At 41.0% G+C, this 21,567-nt stretch overlaps 1 protein-coding gene across 3 annotated transcripts in view; it reads left to right on the top strand.

Moving 5' to 3' along the window:
- puf60a (poly-U binding splicing factor a) overlaps positions 1-21,567 on the top strand; it is a 94,796-nt gene that overhangs the window by 7,845 nt on the left and 65,384 nt on the right. For all 3 annotated transcript variants that reach the window (XM_021612583.2, XM_021612585.2, XM_021612584.2), the window contains exons 2-3: positions 7,088-7,183; positions 19,274-19,363. In XM_021612583.2, the coding sequence (XP_021468258.1) occupies positions 7,088-7,183; positions 19,274-19,363 (186 nt within the window). The remainder of the gene's footprint in view (positions 1-7,087; positions 7,184-19,273; positions 19,364-21,567) is intronic.

Below are 21,567 nucleotides of genomic sequence, written 5' to 3'. Positions count from 1 at the left end.
TGAAAAACATCCCCAGACCATATCTTCTCCACCAAACTTTACAGTTGGCACTATGGATTGGGGAAAGTAGCGTTATCCTGGCATCTGCCAAACTCAGATTTGTCCGTTGGACTGCCATATGGTGAATTATGATTCATCACTACAGAGAACGTGTTTCCACTGCTTCAGAGTCCAGCCGACACTTGGCATTGTGCATGGTGATCTTAGGCTGCTCGGCCATCGAAACCCATTTCATGAAGCTCCCGACAAACAGTTATTGTGCTGACGTTGCTTCCATAGGCAGTTTGGAACTTGGTAGTGAGCGTTGCAACCGAGGACAAACGATTTTTACACGCTTCAGCACTCAGTGCTCCCGTTCTGTGTGCTTGTGTGGCCTACCACTTCGCGGCTGAGCCTCTGTTGCTCCTAGATGTTTCCACTTCACAATAACAGCACTTGCAGTTGACTGGGGTAGCTCTAGCAGGGTAGAATTGATCAATTATGTGCCACGGCTATAGTGCGCTCCGTACGTCATTAATAACCTCTTAGACCTACTTTTTTCAATTTCCGCCTGAAGACATACCCAAATCTAACTGCCTGTAGCTCAGGCACAGAACCAAGGATATGCATATTCTTGGTACCATTTGAAAGAAAACCCTCTGAAGTTTATGTAAATGTGAATTGAATGTAGGAGAATATAACACAATAGATCTGGTTTAGATAATACAATGAAAAAAAACATACGTATTTTATTTTTATTGTTGTATCATCATCTTTAAAATGAACAAGATAAAACAAACATTCAGATAGGATGATCGACACTTTCAGTGAAAAACATGAGGGCGACAGTACTTGTGCAAAGTTTCAGAATGATAACTTCTAAAATGTGTGCTACATGACATTTATCATGAAGTCACCCAGGTGTCCCACACAAGTAGCCCAAATGTACCCAAGTGGCCAAATTGGTGAAGTTATTCATTTTAAATGGAATAACTATATACAAAATACCAAAATGGTATTCTAATACACACCCCCCAAAAATGGAGAGAAAACACAATATTATGCTGCTGATGCCAGGTGCCATAGCACATCCATGCCTGCAGAAATACATTTGGGCAGATGAACACCACTTGTGGCAGGAGCTGGATGAACCAGCTTCAGTGGGGGATGGACACCTTGGCACTGGGGGCTCCCATTCGGAGTCAGTGTCACTGTGAAAGAAAATGTTCAGTTAGAATAGTTTCACATATAATAAACAGATATATATATATATATATATATATATATATATATATACAGTGCCTTGCGAAAGTATTCGGCCCCCTTGAACTTTGCGACCTTTTGCCACATTTCAGGCTTCAAACATAAAGATATAAAACTGTATTTTTTTGTGAAGAATCGACAACAAGTGGGACACAATCATGAAGTGGAACGACATTTATCGGATATTTCAAACTTTTTTAACAAATCAAAAACTGGAAAATTGGGCGTGCAAAACTATTCAGCCCCTTTACTTTCAGTGCAGCAAACTCTCTCCAGAAGTTCAGTGAGGATCTCTGAATGATCCAATGTTGACCTAAATGACTAATGATGATAAATACAATCCACCTGTGTGTAATCAAGTCTCCGTATAAATGCACCTGCACTGTGATAGTCTCAGAGGTCCGTTAAAAGCGCAGAGAGCATCATGAAGAACAAGGAACACACCAGACAGGTCCGAGATACTGTTGTGAAGAAGTTTAAAGCCGGATTTGAATACAAAAAGATTTCCCAAGCTTTAAACATCCCAAGGAGCACTGTGCAAGCAATAATATTGAAATGGAAGGACTATCAGACCACTGCAAATCTACCAAGACCTGGCCGTCCCTCTAAACTTTCAGCTCATACAAGGAGAAGACTGATCAGAGATGCAGCCAAGAGGCCCATGATCACTCTGGATGAACTGCAGAGATCTACAGCTGAGGTGGGAGACTCTGTCCATAGGACAACAATCAGTCGTATATTGCACAAATCTGGCCTTTATGGAAGAGTGGCAAGAAGAAAGCCATTTCTTAAAGATATCCATAAAAAGTGTCGTTTAAAGTTTGCCACAAGCCACCTGGGAGACACACCAAACATGTGGAAGAAGGTGCTCTGGTCAGATGAAACCAAAATTGAACTTTTTGGAAACAATGAAAAACGTTATGTTTGGCGTAAAAGCAACACAGCTGAACACACCATCCCCACTGTCAAACATGGTGGTGGCAGCATCATGGTTTGGGCCTGCTTTTCTTCAGCAGGGACAGGGAAGATGGTTAAAATTGATGGGAAAATGGATGGAGCCAAATACAGGACCATTCTGGAAGAAAACCTGATGGAGTCTGCAAAAGACCTGAGACTGGGACGGAGATTTGTCTTCCAACAAGACAATGATCCAAAACATAAAGCAAAATCTACAGTGGAATGGTTCAAAAATAAACATATCCAGGTGTTAGAATGGCCAAGTCAAAGTCCAGACCTGAATCCAATCAAGAATCTGTGGAAAGAAATGAAAACTGCTGTTCACAAATGCTCTCCATCCAACCTCACTGAGCTCGAGCTGTTTTGCAAGGAGGAATGGGAAAAAAATTCAGTCTCTCGATGTGCAAAACTGATAGACATACCCCAAGCGACTTACAGCTGTAATCGCAGCAAAAGGTGGCGCTACAAAGTATTAACTTAAGGGGGCTGAATAATTTTGCACGCCCAATTTTTCAGTTTTTGATTTGTTAAAAAAGTTTGAAATATCCAATAAATGTAGTTCCACTTCATGATTGTGTCCCACTTGTTGTTGATTCCTCACAAAAAAATACAGTTTTATATATTTATGTTTGAAGCCTGAAATGCGGCAAAAGGTCGCAAAGTTCAAGGGGGCCGAATACTTTCGCAAGGCACTGTGTATATATATATATATATATATGAGGTTGAATATATTATTACAGACCTGCTAGATCTACTGTCTCTATTATATTATGACAGACCAGCTGTATCTACTGTCTCCATTTCACTTTGGCCATTGTTGTGGGCATGCTCTCCCCTCAACAGCCTCAAATAGGCGATTTCATTTCACAAATACTATTTTATATTATTAATTTCAAACAACGGCATTAGCATGAGAAGAACTTACCAGTCCAAAACGATGTCCTCTCCGTTCAAAAACTATTATTCCGTTTGGGAATCGCTAAATGAATCTTCCTCCATCAATTTCTTCCATAATTGTGTGTACATCTGTATATCTAGTTTTTCCTGACTTAGTCTCCATACTGATTGATATATAAACAGCTGAATATGCGCTTTACCAATACAATGCTGTGCGCAACATGTGTTGCTCCTTCCGATTCATTGATTGCAATGAAAACAAACATGACTGGAAAAGTCACATTCTGTGTGGGTATTTACCTCGAATGTGTCGACGAAAATGGAATGAGACGGAATTCACGACACAAGCGGTTAAAAAAATGTTTTGTGTTAGGCTATAAAAATTGATTTTATCAAACAAAAAAACATTCTTTGTGTAACACGGAGCATTGGGATTGCAAACAGAGGAAGATCGTCAAAGGTAAACTATTTATTTTATTGCAGTTTGATTTTGTTACGCCTGTGCTGGTTGAAATAGTTGTTTTTTATGGGGCTCTATCCCCAGATAATCGCATCGTATTCTTTCGCAGTAAATCTGACAACGCAGTTAGATTAGCAAGATTCTAGGCTTTCGAAACATGTGAGACACTTGTATTTTCATGAATGTTTAATATGACTATTTATGTAGCGATCACCGTATGTTGTCGAATTTCATCCCGCTATCTATCGGGTTCCGCGCGCAGAGAGGTCAAGTTGGAAAAATGGCAGAGAAAGGCAAGCGACTGACACGAACAGCCTGCTCTGCTCCTATCGAGTCTACTGCTGTGCTTTTAACTCAGTGGTTCCCAACCTTTTTCGTTTACTGCACCACCAAGTGAATTTTGCTCCGCCGTGAGTCCCCCAGGAAATACTCCATGTGCATTTTACCAGTAGACCTATGATCTCATGAGTCTTTTTAAGTACACCCCATTGATAGGCCAGGTACCCCCAAGGGATATAGTACGCCTGGTTGGGAACCATTGTTTTAGCTGACCCAAAATTACAAAGTAGCGATTGGTGCTTTGGAGACATGCTGAAGTATGGACTGACTGCTGGGAACATGTCTACAACTTCTTCAACAAGCTGTCAAACTATCCAGGGCTCTATTACCTTTCTCACAAGGAGCATGTGTGCGTCTAAGTTGTAGGTGCACACAAAGAAATATAGTAGCACAATTAAAAATATTTGAGGTATTAAAGATAGAATTCCCCAAAATTCTAGGCGCAATGGTTCTTCTTATTAAAACTTCCAGGTCGCACAGCTAACTATTTAGGCGCATATCTGAGTAAAATGTTCGCAGACTGTGAAGCCTTGCTGTCGTAAATAAGTGATAAGCTACACACTTTTTGTCAGTGCAGTGCCCAACCTTGGCTAGCTAGCTAACATTACATCCCTGTGTTTGTCAGTGAAGCTAGCTAGCAGCAAGCAGGCTACAGCAAACAAAATCAGCTGATGAAATCACCGGCGACCAAAATAGTTTATTCGGAAAGTCCAGACCCCTTGACTTTTTCCACATTTTGTAATGTTACAGCCTTATTCTAAAATGTATTAAATCGTTTTTCCCCCTCATCAATCTACACACACAATACCCCGTAATGACAACGCAAAAACAAAATATCACATTTACATAAGTATTCAGACTCTTTACTCAGTACTTTGTTGAAGCACCTTTGGCAGCGATTACAACCTTGACTCTTGGGTATGACGCTACAAGCTTCTTCTCTGCAGATCCTCTCTAGCTCTGTCAGGTTGGACGGGGAGCATTGTTGCACAGCCATTTTCAGGTCTCTCCAGAGATGTTCGATTGGCTTCAAGTCCGGGCTCTGGCTGGGCCACTCAAGGATATTCAGAGATTTGTCCCGAAGCCACTCCTGTTGTGTTGCCTGTGTGCTTAGGGTTGTTGTCCTGTTGGAAGGTGAACCTTTGCCCCAGTCTGAGGTCCTGAGCGCTCTGGAGCAGGTTTTCATCAAGGATCTCTCTGTACCTTGCTCCGTTCATCTTTCTCTCAATCCTGACTAGTCTCCCAGTTCCTGCCGCTGAAAAACAGCCCCACAGCATGATGATGCCACCACCATGCTTCACCATATGGATGGTGCCGCTTGGCGTCAAGAGTTAATTCTTGGTTTCATCAGACCAGAGAATCTGGTTTCTCATGGTCTGAGAGTCCTTGGGTGCCTTTTGGCAAACTCCAAGCGGGCTTTCATGTGCCTTTTACTGAGGAGTGGCCACTCTACCATAAAGGCCTGATTGGTGGAGTGCTGCAGAGATGGTTTTCCTTCTGGAAGGTTCTCCCATCTACATAGTCACTCTGACAGAGCTCCTGAAGTCTATCGGGTTTTTGGTCACCTCCCTGACCAAGACCCTTCTCCCCCATTTGCTCAGTCTGGCCAGGTAGCCAGCTCAAGGAAGATACTTGGTGGTTCCAAACTTCCATGTGTTCTTGGGGACCTTCAATGGTGCAGGAATGTTTTGGTACCATTCCCCAGATCCAGTCTGAGATCCAGTCACAATCCTGTATTTGAGCTCTATGGACAATTCCTTTGACCACTTGGCTTGGTTTTTACTCTGACGTGCATTGTCAACTGAGGGACCTTAGACAGGTGCCTGTGCCTGTCTGAAAACTTATGTAAATAAGGTATTTCAGTTTTTTTATTTTTAATACATTTCTTGAGCATCCTTGATGTTTCTACAACTTGATTTGGAGTCCACCTGTGCTAAATTCAATTGATTGGACATGATTTGGAAAGGCACACACCTGTCTAAGGTCCCTCAGTTGACAGTGTATGTCAGAGCAAAAACCAAGCCATGACGTCGAAGGAATTGTCCCTAGACAATTCATTATGGGCTATTGTGTTTTATATTTGATTAAAAAAGGTATCATATTTAATCAATTTTAGAATAAGGCTGTAACTTAACAAAATGTGGATGAAGTCAAGCGGTCTGAATACTTTCCCAATGCACTGTACTTGCACATTTTTTTGTGTGGAATTAGTTGTTTTTACAACTTTCTCACTGTCTGTCAGATTATGGGTCTGTGTTTTCCCCAGTGCCCGTGTTTCGTAGTGAGTGAGTCATGCAAAAGACCGGTTGCGAGAGACGATGCTCGCGAATGGCTTTTGAATTTTGGAATATTGAGTGTCAGTTAGGACGTCGAGTGTGCATTGTCTCACTGCTCTTTGTGGTGCATCCCTCTGGAGTTCATAAATGCCAAGTTAGTTTTTCTTCTGTGTCGTCGTCAATAGGGGGACCCAAATTCATGGCACCCACTGTAAAATGATGCACACTTATTGGGGAGATGGCACTCATTCACCCACATAGGCTTTTGAAAGAAGTGGCCACGTTTCTTCTTTTGGAAGACATTGTTATATTTTGTTAACATCATGTTTTCTTTAATCCTGTTATTCTTAGACTACACTAAATGTCTGAACCAAATATTTTAGTCTACATTTTTTTCCTGTTACAAAACCACAGTGCAGGTTTATCTAAATTGTCTATATTTTTGTATATCAAATATGTTACTGTTCCTCTGTGTCATTTTACCACCACAGTGTAATGATGAGCACGTTTTGTTTCAGAGCAAGCTCAAAATAGTCGCATCTTCTCAATTGTACCTGCATATTTGATAAACGGCTACTTGTCTCTCAAACCTAGGTCATGTATGCTAAATGGTGCAAAAGGCTTAATTTGCATTCTATTGTTACAAAACCAGCACAGTAGGAGATAGTGGATATAATTAGAACTTGTAAGTTAACTGCATTCATTATTGAGCCTTCCACTTGGGAGTCTCGGATCATATTTGAGTTTGGGGGTAGGGGTTGGTCATACGTAGTTGGCTTGTTTGTACTTGTTAGTTAAACCATCTCGGTCTTTTCTGAGTAGAGATTTGCAGAGATTTTATTTGGGTGTTTCCGGCAGAGATATGTAGTGGGTGTTTCCTCCCTGTCATCATAACCATACACTTGTGTGCCTGCAGGGAGGCGAGGCTCTGATGATGGAGAATGGACAGAGCACCGCCTCAAAGCTCGGCCTGCCGCCTCTCACCCCTGAGCAGCAGGAGGCACTGCAGAAGGTAAGGCCCCCTAGAACGGTTTTATTCCTGAGATTTTCACAAAAGCGAGAGGCCAACAGTGCAGACGTGGTATGCAGTATTCTTTTTTTCTGCTGAAGGAGTGGGGCAGTCACTCCTCACATATTTTTTTTGTTAATTGGATTGAACTGAAACGGGGAAGAAATATGGAGGAGAGAGTGTGCTTTAATGACAGTGCCCTATATAAAAGCAGGAAAATTGTCTGAAGTTTAACATGACAACATCTTTTGGATGGTAAACAATTTCATGATAACAATAATGGAATAATGAAGTCTAACCTCAACTTGACATTATTTCCCTTACAAATATATGAACCATTAATTATACATCTTATTTAGGAGACTATTTCCCTTACAAATATGTTATATGAACCATCAATTATACATCTTATTTAGGAGACCTGGGGCTATCATTACAAAAAGTCATGCTTGATGCTTTTGTGCAGTTTTCAACTGAATTGGTTAAGTGAATAGCTCAATTGATGTTGATCAGTGTCACACATTGTATGACATTACTTATAATTTCTGTTCAGAGCACAGTAAAATATATATATATATATATATATATATATATATATATATATATATATATATATATATATATATATATATATATATATATATTTGACTCATTGACTTAACGTGTTAGCCCAGCCTATCAATATCAAAGCGACAAACCAAAGATATCCACATCAGGGTTTCCGTTAGCAAAATCTGGCGCCGGACAACGTGACCGGCAAGATTTGAATTTACCGGACATCCAAATGCGTTGGGTGTTTACTAGAGGTCGACCGATTATGATTTTTCAACGCCGATACTGATTATTGGAGGACCAAAAAAAGCCGATACCGATTTGTATTTATTTATTTGTAATAATGATAATTACAACAATACTGATTGAACACTTATTTTAACTTAATATAATACATCATAAAATCAATTTAGCCTCAAATAAATAATGAACCATGTTCAATTTGGTTTAAATAATGCAAAATCAAAGTGTTGGAGAAGAAAGTAAAAGTGCAGTATGTGCCATGTAAGAAAGCGAACGTTTAAATTCCTTGCTCAGAACATGAGAACATATGAAAGCTGGTGATTCCTTTTAACATGAGTCTCTTCAATATTCCCAGGTAAGAAGTTTTAGGTTGTAGTTATTATAGGAATTATAGGACTATTTCTCTCTATACGATTTGTATTTCATATGCCTTTGACTATTGGATGTTCTTATAGGCACTTTAGTATTGCCAGTGTAACAGTATAGCTTCCATCCCTCTCCTCGCTGCTACCTGGGCTCGAACCAGGAACACATCGACAACAGCCACCCCCTAAGCGTCAGTATAGAGACAAAGTAGAATCTCAATTCAACGGCTCAGACACAAGAGGTATGTGGCAGGGTCTACAGTCAATCACGGACTACAAAAAGAAAACCAGCCCCGTCACGGACCAGGATGTCTTGCTCCCAGGCTGACTAAATATATTTTTTGCCCGCTTTGAGGACAATACAGTGCCACTGACGCGGCCTGCAACCAAAACATGCGGCCTCTCCTTCACTGCAGCCGAGGTGAGTAAAACATTTAAACGTGTTAACCCTCGCAAGGCTGCAGGCCCAGACGGCATCCCCAGCCGCGCCCTCAGAGCATGCGCAGACCAGCTGGCTGGTGTGTTTACGGACATATTCAATCAATCCCTATACCAGTCTGTTGTTCCCACATGCTTCAAGAGGGCCACCATTGTTCCTGTTCCCAAGAAAGCTAAGGCAACCGTAGCACTCACTTCCGTCATCATGAAGTGCTTTGTGAGACTAGTCAAGGACCATATCATCCCCACCCTACCTGACACCCTAGACCCACTCCAATTTGCTTACCGCCCAAATAGGTCCACAGACGATGCAATCTCAACCACACTGCACACTGCCCTAACCCATCTGGACAAGAGGAATGCCTATGTGAGAATGCTGTTCATCGACTACAGCTCGGCATTTAACACCATAGTACCCTCCAAGCTCGTCATCAAGCTCGAGACCCTGGGTCTCGACCCTGCCCTGTGCAACTGGGTACTGGACTTCCTGACGGGCCGCCCCCAGGTGGTGAGGGTAGGCAACAACATCTCCACCCCGCTGATCCTCAACACTGGGGCCCCACAAGGATGCGTTCTGAGCCCTCTCCTGTACTCCCTGTTCACCCACGACTGCGTGGCCACGCACGCCTCCAACTCAATCATCAAGTTTGCGGACGACACAACAGTGGTAGGCTTGATTACCAACAACGACGAGACGGCCTACAGGGAGGAGGTGAGGGCCCTCGGAGTGTGGTGTCAGGAAAATAACCTCACACTCAACGTCAACAAAACTAAGGAGATGATTGTGGACTTCAGGAAACAGCAGAGGGAGCACCCCCCTATCCACATCGATGGAACAGTAGTGGAGAGGGTAGCAAGTTTTAAGTTCCTCGGCATACACATCACAGACAAACTGATTTGGTCCACCCACACAGACAGCATCGTGAAGAAGGCGCAGCAGCACCTCTTCAACCTCAGGAGGCTGAAGAAATTTGGCTTGTCACCAAAAGCACTCACAAACTTCTACAGGTGCACAATCGAGAGCATCCTGGCGGGCTGTATCACCGCCTGGTACGGCAACTGCTCCGCCCACAACCGTAAGGCTCTCCAGAGGGTAGTGAGGTCTGCACAACGCATCACCGGGGGCAAACTCCCTGCCCTCCAGGACACCAACACCACCCGATGTTACAGGAAGGCCATAAAGATCATCAAGGACAACAACCACCCGAGCCACTGCCTGTTCACCCCACTATCATCCAGAAGGCGAGGTCAGTACAGGTGTTAGATTACTTGTTGGTTATTACTGCATTGTCGGAACTAGAAGCACAAGCATTTCGCTACACTCGCATTAACATCTGCTAACCATGTGTATGTGACAAATACAATTTGATTTGATTTGAAGCAGCGTTTCCCATGCAGAGCAAGGGGAACAACTACTCCAAGTCTCAGAGCAAGTGACGTTTGAAACGCTATTAGCGCGCACCCCACTAACTAGCTAGCCATTTCACATCAGTTACACCAGCCTAATCTCGGGATTTGATAGGCTTGAAGTCATTAACAGCTCAATGCTTGAAGCACAGGGAAGAGCTGCTTTCAAAACGCACGAAAGGGATGTTTGAATGAATGCTTACGAGCCTGCTGGTGCCTTCCATCGCTCAGTCACACAGAAATACGAGCCTTAGTTTCCGGATTCGACCATATTAAAGACCTATCATTTCGAAAACAAAATGTTTATTCTTTCAATGAAATACGGAACCTTTCCATATTTTATCTAACGGGTGGCATCCATTAGTCTAAATATTCCTGTTACATTGTACAACCTCCAATGTTATGTCATAATTACGTAAAATTCTGGCAAATTAGTTCACAATGAGCCAGGCGGCCCAAACTGTTGCATATACCCTGACTCTGTGTGCAATGAACGCAAGAGAAGTGAGACAATTTCACCTGGTTAATATTGCCTGCTAACCTTTCGTTTAGCTAAATATGCAAGTTTAAAAATATATACTTCTGTGTATTGATTTTAAGAAAGGCATTGATGTTTATGGTTAGGTACACGTTGGAGCAACGACAGTCCTTTTTCGCCAAAGCGCACCGCATCGATTATATGCAATGCAGGACATGCTAGATAAACTAGTAATATCATCCACCATGTGTAGTTATAACTAGTGATTATGATTGATTGTTTTTAATAAGATAAGTTTAATGCTAGCTAGCAACTTACCTTGGCTTCTTGCTGCAGTCGTGTAACAGGCAGGCTCCTTGTGAGGCAGGTGGTTAGAGCATTGGACTAGTTAACCGTAAGGTTGCAAGATTGAATCCCTGAGCTGACAAGGTAAAAATCTGTCGTTCTGCCCCTGAACAAGGCAGTTAACCCACCGTTCCTAGGCCGTCATTGAAAATAAGAATGTGTTCTTAACTGACTTGCCTCGTTAAACTTCTTGACGCTACCCATCCCTGTCGCGGGATCATTTTCATCAGCAACCGCTGAATAGCAGTCAAATAATATTACTAAAAAATATTCATATTCATGAAATCACAAGTGCAATATTGCAAACACAGCTTAGCCTTTTGTTAATCCACCTGTCGAAATTATGCTTTACAGCGAAAGCAGTCCAAGCGTTTGTAAGTTTATCGATAGCCTAGCATAGCATTATGTACACTTAGCATCAGGAAGCTTGGTCACGAAAATCAGAAAAGCAATCAAATTAACCGTTTACCTTTGATCTTCGGATGTTTTCACTCACGAGACTCCCAGTTAAACAACAAATGTTCCTTTTGTTCAATAAAGATTATTTTTATACCCAAAATACCTCCGTTTGTTTGTTGCGTTATGTTCAGAAATCCACAGGAAAAGAGCGGTCACGACAACGCAGACGGAAATTCCAAATAGTCTCCATAATGTCAACAGAAACATGTCAAACGTTTTTTATAATCATTCCTCAAGTAGTTTTTAAAATATATATTCGATAATATATCAACCGAGTGTGTAGGCTTTTCAATAACAGCGGGAGGAACAATGGCGGCTTTACTCTGTAGTGCAAAAACTCACTCTGAGAGCCCCCACCTATCCACTTACGCAATGTGATCTTTCACGCTCATTTTTCAAAATAAAAGCCTGAAACTATGTCTAAAGACTGTTGACACCTTAGGGAAGCCAGAGAAAAATGAATCTGGTTGATATCCCTTTAAATGGAGGATAGGCAATGAAAGGAACAGAAGGGTTTCAAAATAAGAGGCACTTCCTGATTGGATTTTCCTCAGGGTTTCGCCTGCAATATCAGTTCTGTTTTACTCACAGACAATGTTTTGACAGTTTTGGAAACTTTAGTGTTTTCTATCCTAATCTGTCAATTGTATGCATATTCTAGGATCTGGTCCTGAGAAATAGGCCGTTTACTTTGGGAACGTTATTTTTCCAAACATGAAAATAGTGCCCCCTAGCTTCAAGAGGTTATAAAGTTGTAAAAAAATACAAATCGGCAAAATCGGTTTCCAGAAATACCGATTTCCGATTGTTATGAAAACTTGAAATCGGCCCTAATTAATCGGCCATTCTGATTAATTGGTCGACCTCTAGTGTGTACCGTATTAGGGCGTCCACCCACTGTTCTCAAAATCACATTTAGATTATTGTCATTTATCTTATCAGAATAGAAATTAGCCTGTAAAGTTCTAATAAATTATACCAGCATGACAGGTTTTATTGAAAAGGAAAACATTGCCTGTTGCGTCTTCAACCCTGCTATAAATCTTAAGAGTATAATTTTTTAAAATAAATAAACTTTTAGCCTAGAATAAGTCGCCTGCACGGTAATTAAACAACTTCAAAATATAATATTTGTATAATGTAATTTGCGAACGACTTGTCCTGTAGACTCTTTGTATGAAATGTGTTAATAAATAACAAAACATGGCTGTTTTCAAATACAACCTAGGTCCCTCTAATGTAATTTAGCCTAGGCATGAACATTTTAATTAGGCCAATAACTAACATTACATTTCTGTCTAGAAGGCTGTCTGGCCGGTCATGTTAGGAGGGACCCAGCTTTTTTCAAATTTGACTATTTGATAAGGGTTGTTGACTTCAACTGCCTGTATTCAATGGAGAGAGAAGCTATTCTGCTAGTGTCATGCAATGAATATGTGTAGTGTTAGGTTCTAATTCCCAGAGTAAAAACTCAACGGACAGTATGAAAGCTCAAACCAAGTTTTTTCTTCCCTGAGGGTCAATACAGTTGCATTAGACAAAGACATGGGTAGAATAGTTGTTTTATACTGTATCTGACCCACTTTGGGTGGAGTCTCGCTAAACATTGTATCTTTATTGCTAGGTAGGAAACAGTGATACGGTAATACACTTTTCTTCTCCCTTAACGTGACCTGACCTGTCCTCAACCCCCTTCATCATGAATCCATGGCTCTCCCCTCATCAATGCCTACCACATGTAATCGCTTTCCCTACACTCAGTACATTTCAAGCTTAGTTGCACCCACCATATACCTTCTTCCTACAGATAACCATAGACCCTAGACTACGGCACCCCTCAGGTCTCTAATGATTAATAACATTTACAGTTTAGAAATCCATTCCTATCAATAGCCATCTCGAGACAACTCCAATATAAAGTTATTTTTCCAAAGTTGCCGAGAGGTCACATGTCCTACTTATATCAGTAACAACTTAAGCATTATGAAACTTTTATTAGATCAAATAATCCTCAAGTAGCAAATTAGCCAGACATTTTTTTGTTGTTGACCAAATTTGACGTTCATAGACCTCAATGCAAAAACTCCTTGTTTGGCTGTCTAAACAAAGCAAAAACTCCACCTGCTGGAGGGAGACAGATTTTTTGCCGAATTGGGCCTCTCTCTTCCCTTTCCTCTCTGGCTGGATCCCTTCTAGCTATGACCGGGCCGGCCGGTCCCACTCCCCATTCCCATTGTGATTCAGCACCACAGCAGTGGAAAGAGGACACTCTAGGTGGCCACAAAATGAACAAATTATAAAATTGATGTTGGACAATCAAATTCGATATGTAAATAAACAAAATTAGTTACGGCTGGTTCATTGAGAGCTTATTTTACCATGCTTCTGTGAAACGAGGCCCGCTTCATGCATTTATGAAAACACTTGTTTCCAAAGCTCAAATTATGTCTTTTTACAGTTCTACTGAATGATGTTAATAAATGTTATGTTTATTGTAATTTGAACTATTGGGGTTGTGGCTCGAGTTGTGTGATTTATACGTGGCTTATTGATACAACTGTTTCCTACTATAGGTAGTTGGCTGCCTAGTGATGACAACATTGTAACTCTCCAATCTGAATAGTTGGCAATGATGTTTCGTTTCCAAGTGCTACTGAATAACCTCAACTGATATGCATCAATTGCTCACGATACAAATCATTACTCTGGTCCAGTGATTCCCAAACTATTATAGTCCCGTACCCCTTCAAACATTCAACCTCCAGCTGCGTACCCCCTCTAGCACCACGGTCAGAGCACTCTCAAATGTTGTTTTTGCCATCATTGTAAGCCTGCCACACACAATGATACATTTATTAAACATAATTTTTTGTGTGTTAGTTTTTGTCACAACCCGGCTCGTGGGAAGTGACAAAGAGCTCTTATAGGACCAGGGCACAAATAATAATAATCAATAATCTTACATATAAAACCTTATGTTCATAAAAAATTGTGAATAACTCACCACAGGTTAAGGAGAAGGTGCGCTTGAAAGGATGAAAATAACTCTGCAATGTTGGGTTGTATTGGAGAGAGTCTCGGTCTTAAATCATTTCCCACACAGTTTGTGCCTTTTATTTAGTTTTCACGCTAGTGAGGGCCGAGAATCCACTCACATAGGTATGTGGTTGCAAAGGACATCAGTGTCTTAACAGTGCGATTTGCCGAGGCAGGATACTCTGAGCGCAGCCCTATCCAGAAATGTGGTAGTGGCTTCTGATTAAATACAATTTTCACAGAACCTCTTGTTGCAATTTCGATGAGGCTCTCTTGTTCAAATATTGGCAAGTGGACATTAGGCAGGGCATGAAAGAGGTAACAAATCCAGTTGTTTGTGTCATCCATTTCGGGAAAATACCTGCGTAATTGCGCACCCAGCTCACGCAGGTGCTTCACTATATCACATGACATTGTCCGTAAGCTTGAGTTAATTTGCACACAAAAAAATCATACAATGATGGAAAGACCTGTGTGTTGTCCTTGTTAATGCAGACAGAGAAGAGCTCCAACTTTTAAATCATAGCACATTGAATATAGCTGCGGAGATTCCCTGTAGTCCTAGATTCAGATCATTCCGGCGAGAAAAAACATCACCCAGATACGCCAGTCGTGAGAAATTAATTCTGAAAATTATGTTCTGTAAATAAAACTTTAAGCTCATCTCTCAATTCAAAAAAACATGTCAATACTTTGCCCCTTGATATCCAGCGCACTTCTATATGTTGTAAAAGCGTGGTCCCTGCCCATATCATTGCATAATGCAGAAAATACACGAGAGATCAGGGGCCTTTCTTTACAGTGAAAATGGTTAACTTAATGGTTTGTGTTCAAAACGTCTTTCAAGCTGTCCCTTGGCAGCAAGAGCCTCTTGGTGGATGTAGCAGACAGTTCACTCTGGGCACCTTATTCATCCAAGCTACTCAATATTTCCCCCAGCCATAACAAGTTAAACAAGGGAATGATTTTACTAATAAAGACTTCCATTCAAACGCTTTACGGCGCTATTTTTGCGACGTTTTAACCAGAATGCGCAGAAAACAACGAAATACACCGTGGTCTCCTCACGCTGCTGAAAACGCGAGGGACAGAGAATTATCGATTGGTCAGGGTAATATGACCTCAACAATATGACCTGAACACGAGAGACAGAAATAGCACTTTGGCCCAATGCGTCTATTTATCAGATTTCTATAATTAGAACTATAAATGTAATCTTAACCCTATACCGACTATGTCAGAGAAACAAGACAGAGGGAACCTCCTTGTATTGTTCAAATGGCAACACACGTTAACAAATCCTGTCTACAACTCCCAAATTGTATAATATAATATGGGTGCGTAATGCAATCTGCTTTCCAATTTTATATAGGCTGAATCAAAATAAATGCTTCATTTTATCTTAGATTCCTTGCATGGGAGCATCATTATGTTGTGTCGTTGACTATCTTATAAAATCAATTCTCTGAGTAATTTAATTCCACGATTGAAACTAATCATGGAACTTGAATTAACTTGGAAGTCGGGGCACCACGGGAATGTTTATAGTTCCCGACTATAACTCTTCAGATATTTTCATATCCTATCAAGTACAGTCTTGTATTAATGTATTATTATTACCTCTTCAGTCTCATTACTGAATGTCGCAAACCCTTGAATATCTGCACGAACCCTCGCCTAAATCATGAATCAGCGATATACAAATTGGTTCAATGATTAAGTTAATTAGTAAATAAATAAATCACTGAATTGCATAAATACACACAATTAGTTCGAACATGGGTTACTACATGACACCAAAAAAAGTCCCGAGTCGATGAAACCGATATGACTTCTAGGTAAACAAAGGAAAGGGGGTGGGGACCCCTCAAGAGTGGGAAACTCATAGCTGATAACTACACTCATAGAAATTGCTAATACTTTGAATATGAACAACCGCTCATTCGAAAACAAATTTACGTATTTACGTGTGTAGCAATTTACGTATTTACGAGTGTATGTCTTGATGTCTCTCTCTGTGGTCGCCGGTCCATCTGCTGGAGAGAGTCGACAAGAAAAGTTTTGTTCCAAATGTTGGTATTCTTCTTCCTAGGTTAGGTACATTTTCAGCTGCAGACTGAAAAGGCCTTGTCTAAGATTGGCTCCTTCTGTAGCAATGTTTTAGAGTTGAACCATTTCTAGCTGTATGGTCTCCTCGGGCCTATGGAGTTGTAGTTCTTAACCTTTCTGATCTCCCCATCCCGGATCCGGGATCGTGAATACAGACTCAAGCTCATTACCATAACGCAACGTTAACTATTCATGAAAATCGCAAATGAAATGAAATAAATATGCTAGCTCTCAAGCTTAGCCTTTTGTTAACAACACTGTCATCTCAGATTTTCAAAATATGCTTCTCAACCATTGCAAAACAAGCATTTGTGTAACAGTATTGATGGCTAACGTAGCATTTAGCATTAGCATTCAGCTGGCAACATTTACACAAAAAAACAGAAAAGCATTCAAATAAAATAATTTACCTTTGAAGAACTTCAGATGTTTTCAATGAGGAGACTCTCAGATAGCAAATGTTCAGTTTTTCCTGAAAGATTATTTGTTTAGGACAAATCGCTCCGTTTTCTGCGTCACGTTTAGCTATGAAAAAACCCCTGTATCCAGGATTGTGTAAATCTATCAGCAAGCTCATTAGCATAACACAACGTTAACCATTTATGAAAATCGCAAATGAAATGAAATAAATATGCCATCTCTCAAGCTTAGCCTTTTGTAAACAACACTGTCATCTCAGATTTTCAAAATATGCTTCTCAACCATAGGAAAACAATCATTTGTGTAAAAGTAGCTAGCTAGCGTTAGCATTTAGCGTTAGCATTTAGCGTTAGCATTAGCGCTAGCATCCAGCACGCAACATTTCAACAAAAACATAAAAGCCTTCAAATAAAATCATTTACCTTTGAAGAACTTCAGATGTTTTCAATGAGGAGACTCTCAGTTAGATAGCAGATGCTCAGTTTTTCCAAAAAGATTCTTTGTGTATTAGAAATAGCTCCGTTTGGTACATCACATTTGGCTACCAAAAAAAACCCGAAAATTCAGTCCTCAAAACGCGAACTTTTTTCCAAATTAACTCCATAATATCGACTGAAAACATGGCAAACGTTGTTTAGAATCAATCCTCAAGGTGTTTTTCACATATCTCTTCGATGATATATCGTTCGTGGAAGTGTGCTTTCTCTCCTGAATCCCAGGAGAAAATGCCCGCACCTGAAGATTACGCACAAATTTAGACAAAGGACACCGGGCGGACCCCTGGAAAATGTAGTCTCTTATGGCCAATCTTCCAATGATATGCCTACAAATACGTCACAATGCTGCCGACATCTTGGGGAAACGGCAGAAGGTCTAAGCTTATTCCTGTCGCATTCACAGCCATATAAGGAGACATTAGAAAACAGAGCTTCAGAAATTCTGCTCATTTCCTGTTTCACGTATCATCTTGGTTTCGCCTGTAGAATGAGTTCTGGGCACTTACAGACAAAATCTTTGCAGATTCTGAAACTTCAGAGTGTTTTAGTCGAGCATCTTTTCGTGACAAAATATCGCGCTTAAAACGGGAACGTTTTTTATCCAAAAATGAAATAGCGCCCCTAGAGATGCAACTGGTTAACCATTCACATTTAGCACCTCTCAGTGCTTTTCTGGTCTTGTAGTTTTAAACCATTTGTCAGCCGTGTAGCCTCACCTGCACGCTGTCTGGTCTAATGGCCTATAGAATTGGAGCCATTCCAACGTGGGGACTCCATCCCGGCGTTCTCTAACTTAATGTACATTTTGTAGGAAGTGGGTTTTATACTCTGGAAGAAGGGGTCATTCCATGATGCCGACCAAGTCTATGGCCACTGACTTGGTTAAAACCTTTATAAAAATAACAATTCTCATTTAGAAGGCACACATCACATCTTTTCACAAATAGTTTCATATTTACTCATTCATTTTATCCAACATCTAGATGTAATTCTGATCATTGAAAAGTGTACACAGAGATACAGTAATGAGGTCACCAAATGAAACAACTTTGACAGGATTGTTCTTAAAATACCCACGGACAATTCCCACATTCTCAAAAATATAAATATTGTTTAATTATTCAAATGTTTAATTGTCCAAGTGTCTCTGTGTTCCACAGTTTACATTAAAATCTCAAACACCACAGAGCATAGAGGCAGCATATTTTACGACCGCCATAAAACAGCCGACTTCCCGCTCTCCCCCTCTTCGAGAGAGAACACTCTATAGAGCGGACCCACTGTAACCTGATCCGTCAGATCGTCACAGGAGAGTTATGACAACACCCAATGAGAGATAAACCTGGAGAGTTTTTTTTCTTAGACCAATGTGTCAAACAAATTGATATTTGAATGTGATTCGATTGCTAAATGTAATTTTGAATATATTTGCCCTGCACTAACACACCAGATTCTACTGATAAGATACTCAACAGGACCCTGATGAGCTGAGTGTGTTGAGCATGGCTGGGAAAATAGCCTTGCACCCAGTAGCTCTCCAGATGGAGAGTTGGCTACATTTGTTTTATACAGTAACAGTACAGTTTAACTGAGGCATTTTCTCGTTGCGGTATAGACTATGAAGTATTCTGATACTAAGTGTGCACAGGCTGGTATTGGTATCAAAGGTCACATTTCTGGTATCATGTCACTAGTGTGATGTTGAAAATGTCAACCTCTTGTCTTTCCTTTCATTTGCCTGCAGGCGAAGAAGTATGCCATGGAGCAAAGCATTAAAAGTGTGCTTGTCAAACAGACCCTGGCTCATCAACAACAGCAGCTCACCAACTTACAGGTAAGGAGAACCTTGGCACCATTGCACCGGCCTCATTTGTGGGGTGTCAGCCCTGTCCACCAAGCTTCCGTCCTCATACCGTGCTGAGAACCCCTGCAGTCTTCACATTTTGTTGGAACATTTAACATATTTAAATGTTCTACACAACGTACTGCCCACTTCATGGAAAACAAATACAGCCATACAAAGTTTATTTACTGTTGAAAAAACAAACAACCTAGATGTCCGCACCTCTGCGTAAATTGAATTAGCATAATACAAAAATCCCCATCAAAATCTGTCTGATTAAACAGAGATACATTTTTTGCATGGGCTGGGTCTCAATCCATTCGCCAATGGTGACCTTCTGCATCTGTGGTGGAAGGTGGCCGATCTACAGCTGTGTTTATCAGACTTAATTTATGTAACCCTTATTTTACCAGGTAAGTTGATTGAGAATGTGTTCTCATTTATAGCAACAACTTGGAGGATAGTTACAGGGGAGAGATGAATGAGCCAATTGCAAGCTGGGGATGATTAGGTGGCCGTGATGGAATGAGTTCCAGATTGGGAAGTTAGCCAGGACACCGACTTTAACACCCCTACAATAAGTGCCATATGATCTTTAGTGACAACAGAGAGTCATGACACCCGTTTAACGTTCCCAATCACTGCACTGGGGCATTGGGATATTTTTTTAGACTAGAGGAAAGAGTGCCTCGTACTGGCCCTCCAACACCACTTCCAGCAGCATCTGGTCTCCCATCCAGAGACCAACCCTGCTCAGCTTCAGAAGAAATCCAGCAGTGGGATGCAGGGTGGTATGCTGCTGGACCATGAGTCATCCCGAAAATCTGGGTTCTCACAAAAACATCTGTAGCGTCCAAACGGTTTGGCCTACAAACTAAAATATGACCAGTCTATGGAAAGGTGAGACTCTCAAGAACACGTACATGGTGGAAGCCCACAAGCCTCACATGTCTCATCTGAAGGTAGCCCGCTACCAGTTTAAAAAATGAGTGGAAGTAGTTTAGTGACCCCCAAGGGGTCCTAAAATTCAAAATCAAAAGTTTAATTATCCTTCTTAAAACAATTCCATATGTTGGCAATGAGGCCCTTTATCTACTTCCATGAAGTCAGATGAACTTGTGGATACCAATTGTTTGTATGTGTGTCCAGTGTGGAAGAAGTGTGCGGTAGTACTAACGAGCGTTAGCGCAATGACTGGGACTCTATGGGTATCTAATAGCAAGCTAGGAGATAAAACGGAATTGTAGACATTAAACGAAAAAGATATACAGAATATTTGCAAGGTTGTAGCAAACATAATGTTCTCATGATTTGGTCATTCAATTTATGGAACATTGCAACTATGTAGATGCTAGTCAGCCTGAAAAGTAAACATGGGCTCATGGTAGATGCTGTATTACTGGCCTAAGGTAAGTTAAATATCACTAAACTAGTTACAGGAATAAAAGTCCACCTAACAACATCTACATGTCAGTCAAAATGTGACGTGTGTGTTTGTTAGATTGTATACCATATTTTCACTTACAGCATTTTCTCTGGCTTGATGACATTATTAGATCTCTTCACCACCACCACACTCAATACTCTGGTCACTGTCATCTGGTCTTTGGTACGTGTGGCCGCTGGTATGTCTGGCCAGTGATACATCGGGTCTCTGTTACATCTGGCCGCTGGTACATCAGGTACACCTAGTCTCTGGTACATCTGGTCTCTGGCATCTTACAAAGGTCTGGTATGGAAACAAAAAAACACGTGATTTGCATAATGTAAGCAATGTGTTACGTACCACGCAGACTGAAGTTTCACCTTTCTCCATTGCGCAACATCCATTCTCACAGACTCCAATCCCATGGAAACAAGAATCCAAGAAGCAACAGAGGTTTCTGGTTGCCACTACCTTGACGGTTTTGATGCAATGCAACTTCATGGTGCCAGGCACTTGCTTCAGACTACATTGACTTCAGTTTCTTTCAATGTCCTCACTGGGAATAAAGAACTTGGTACGGAGGTAATGGGTACAGATATCTGGGGATGCTTCTTTTGTCAGATTCTCTGTTGTAGTTGTAGGTTTCTCATTTGCATTTCTGATCTGGGATCGGCCAACCTTCACTACTGTGGCCGCATGGCTTTTTACCATGTCTGAAGCCAAAATAGTTGTGTTGTACAGGGAAAGCAAAATCAGACACAGCATAGCT

The sequence above is a fragment of the Oncorhynchus mykiss genome, chromosome 8 (assembly GCF_013265735.2).
Source record: "Oncorhynchus mykiss isolate Arlee chromosome 8, USDA_OmykA_1.1, whole genome shotgun sequence".
NCBI lineage: Eukaryota > Metazoa > Chordata > Actinopteri > Salmoniformes > Salmonidae > Oncorhynchus > Oncorhynchus mykiss.
The sequence above is the reverse complement of the archived record's forward strand: the minus strand, read 5'-3'. Positions and strand labels throughout refer to the sequence as shown.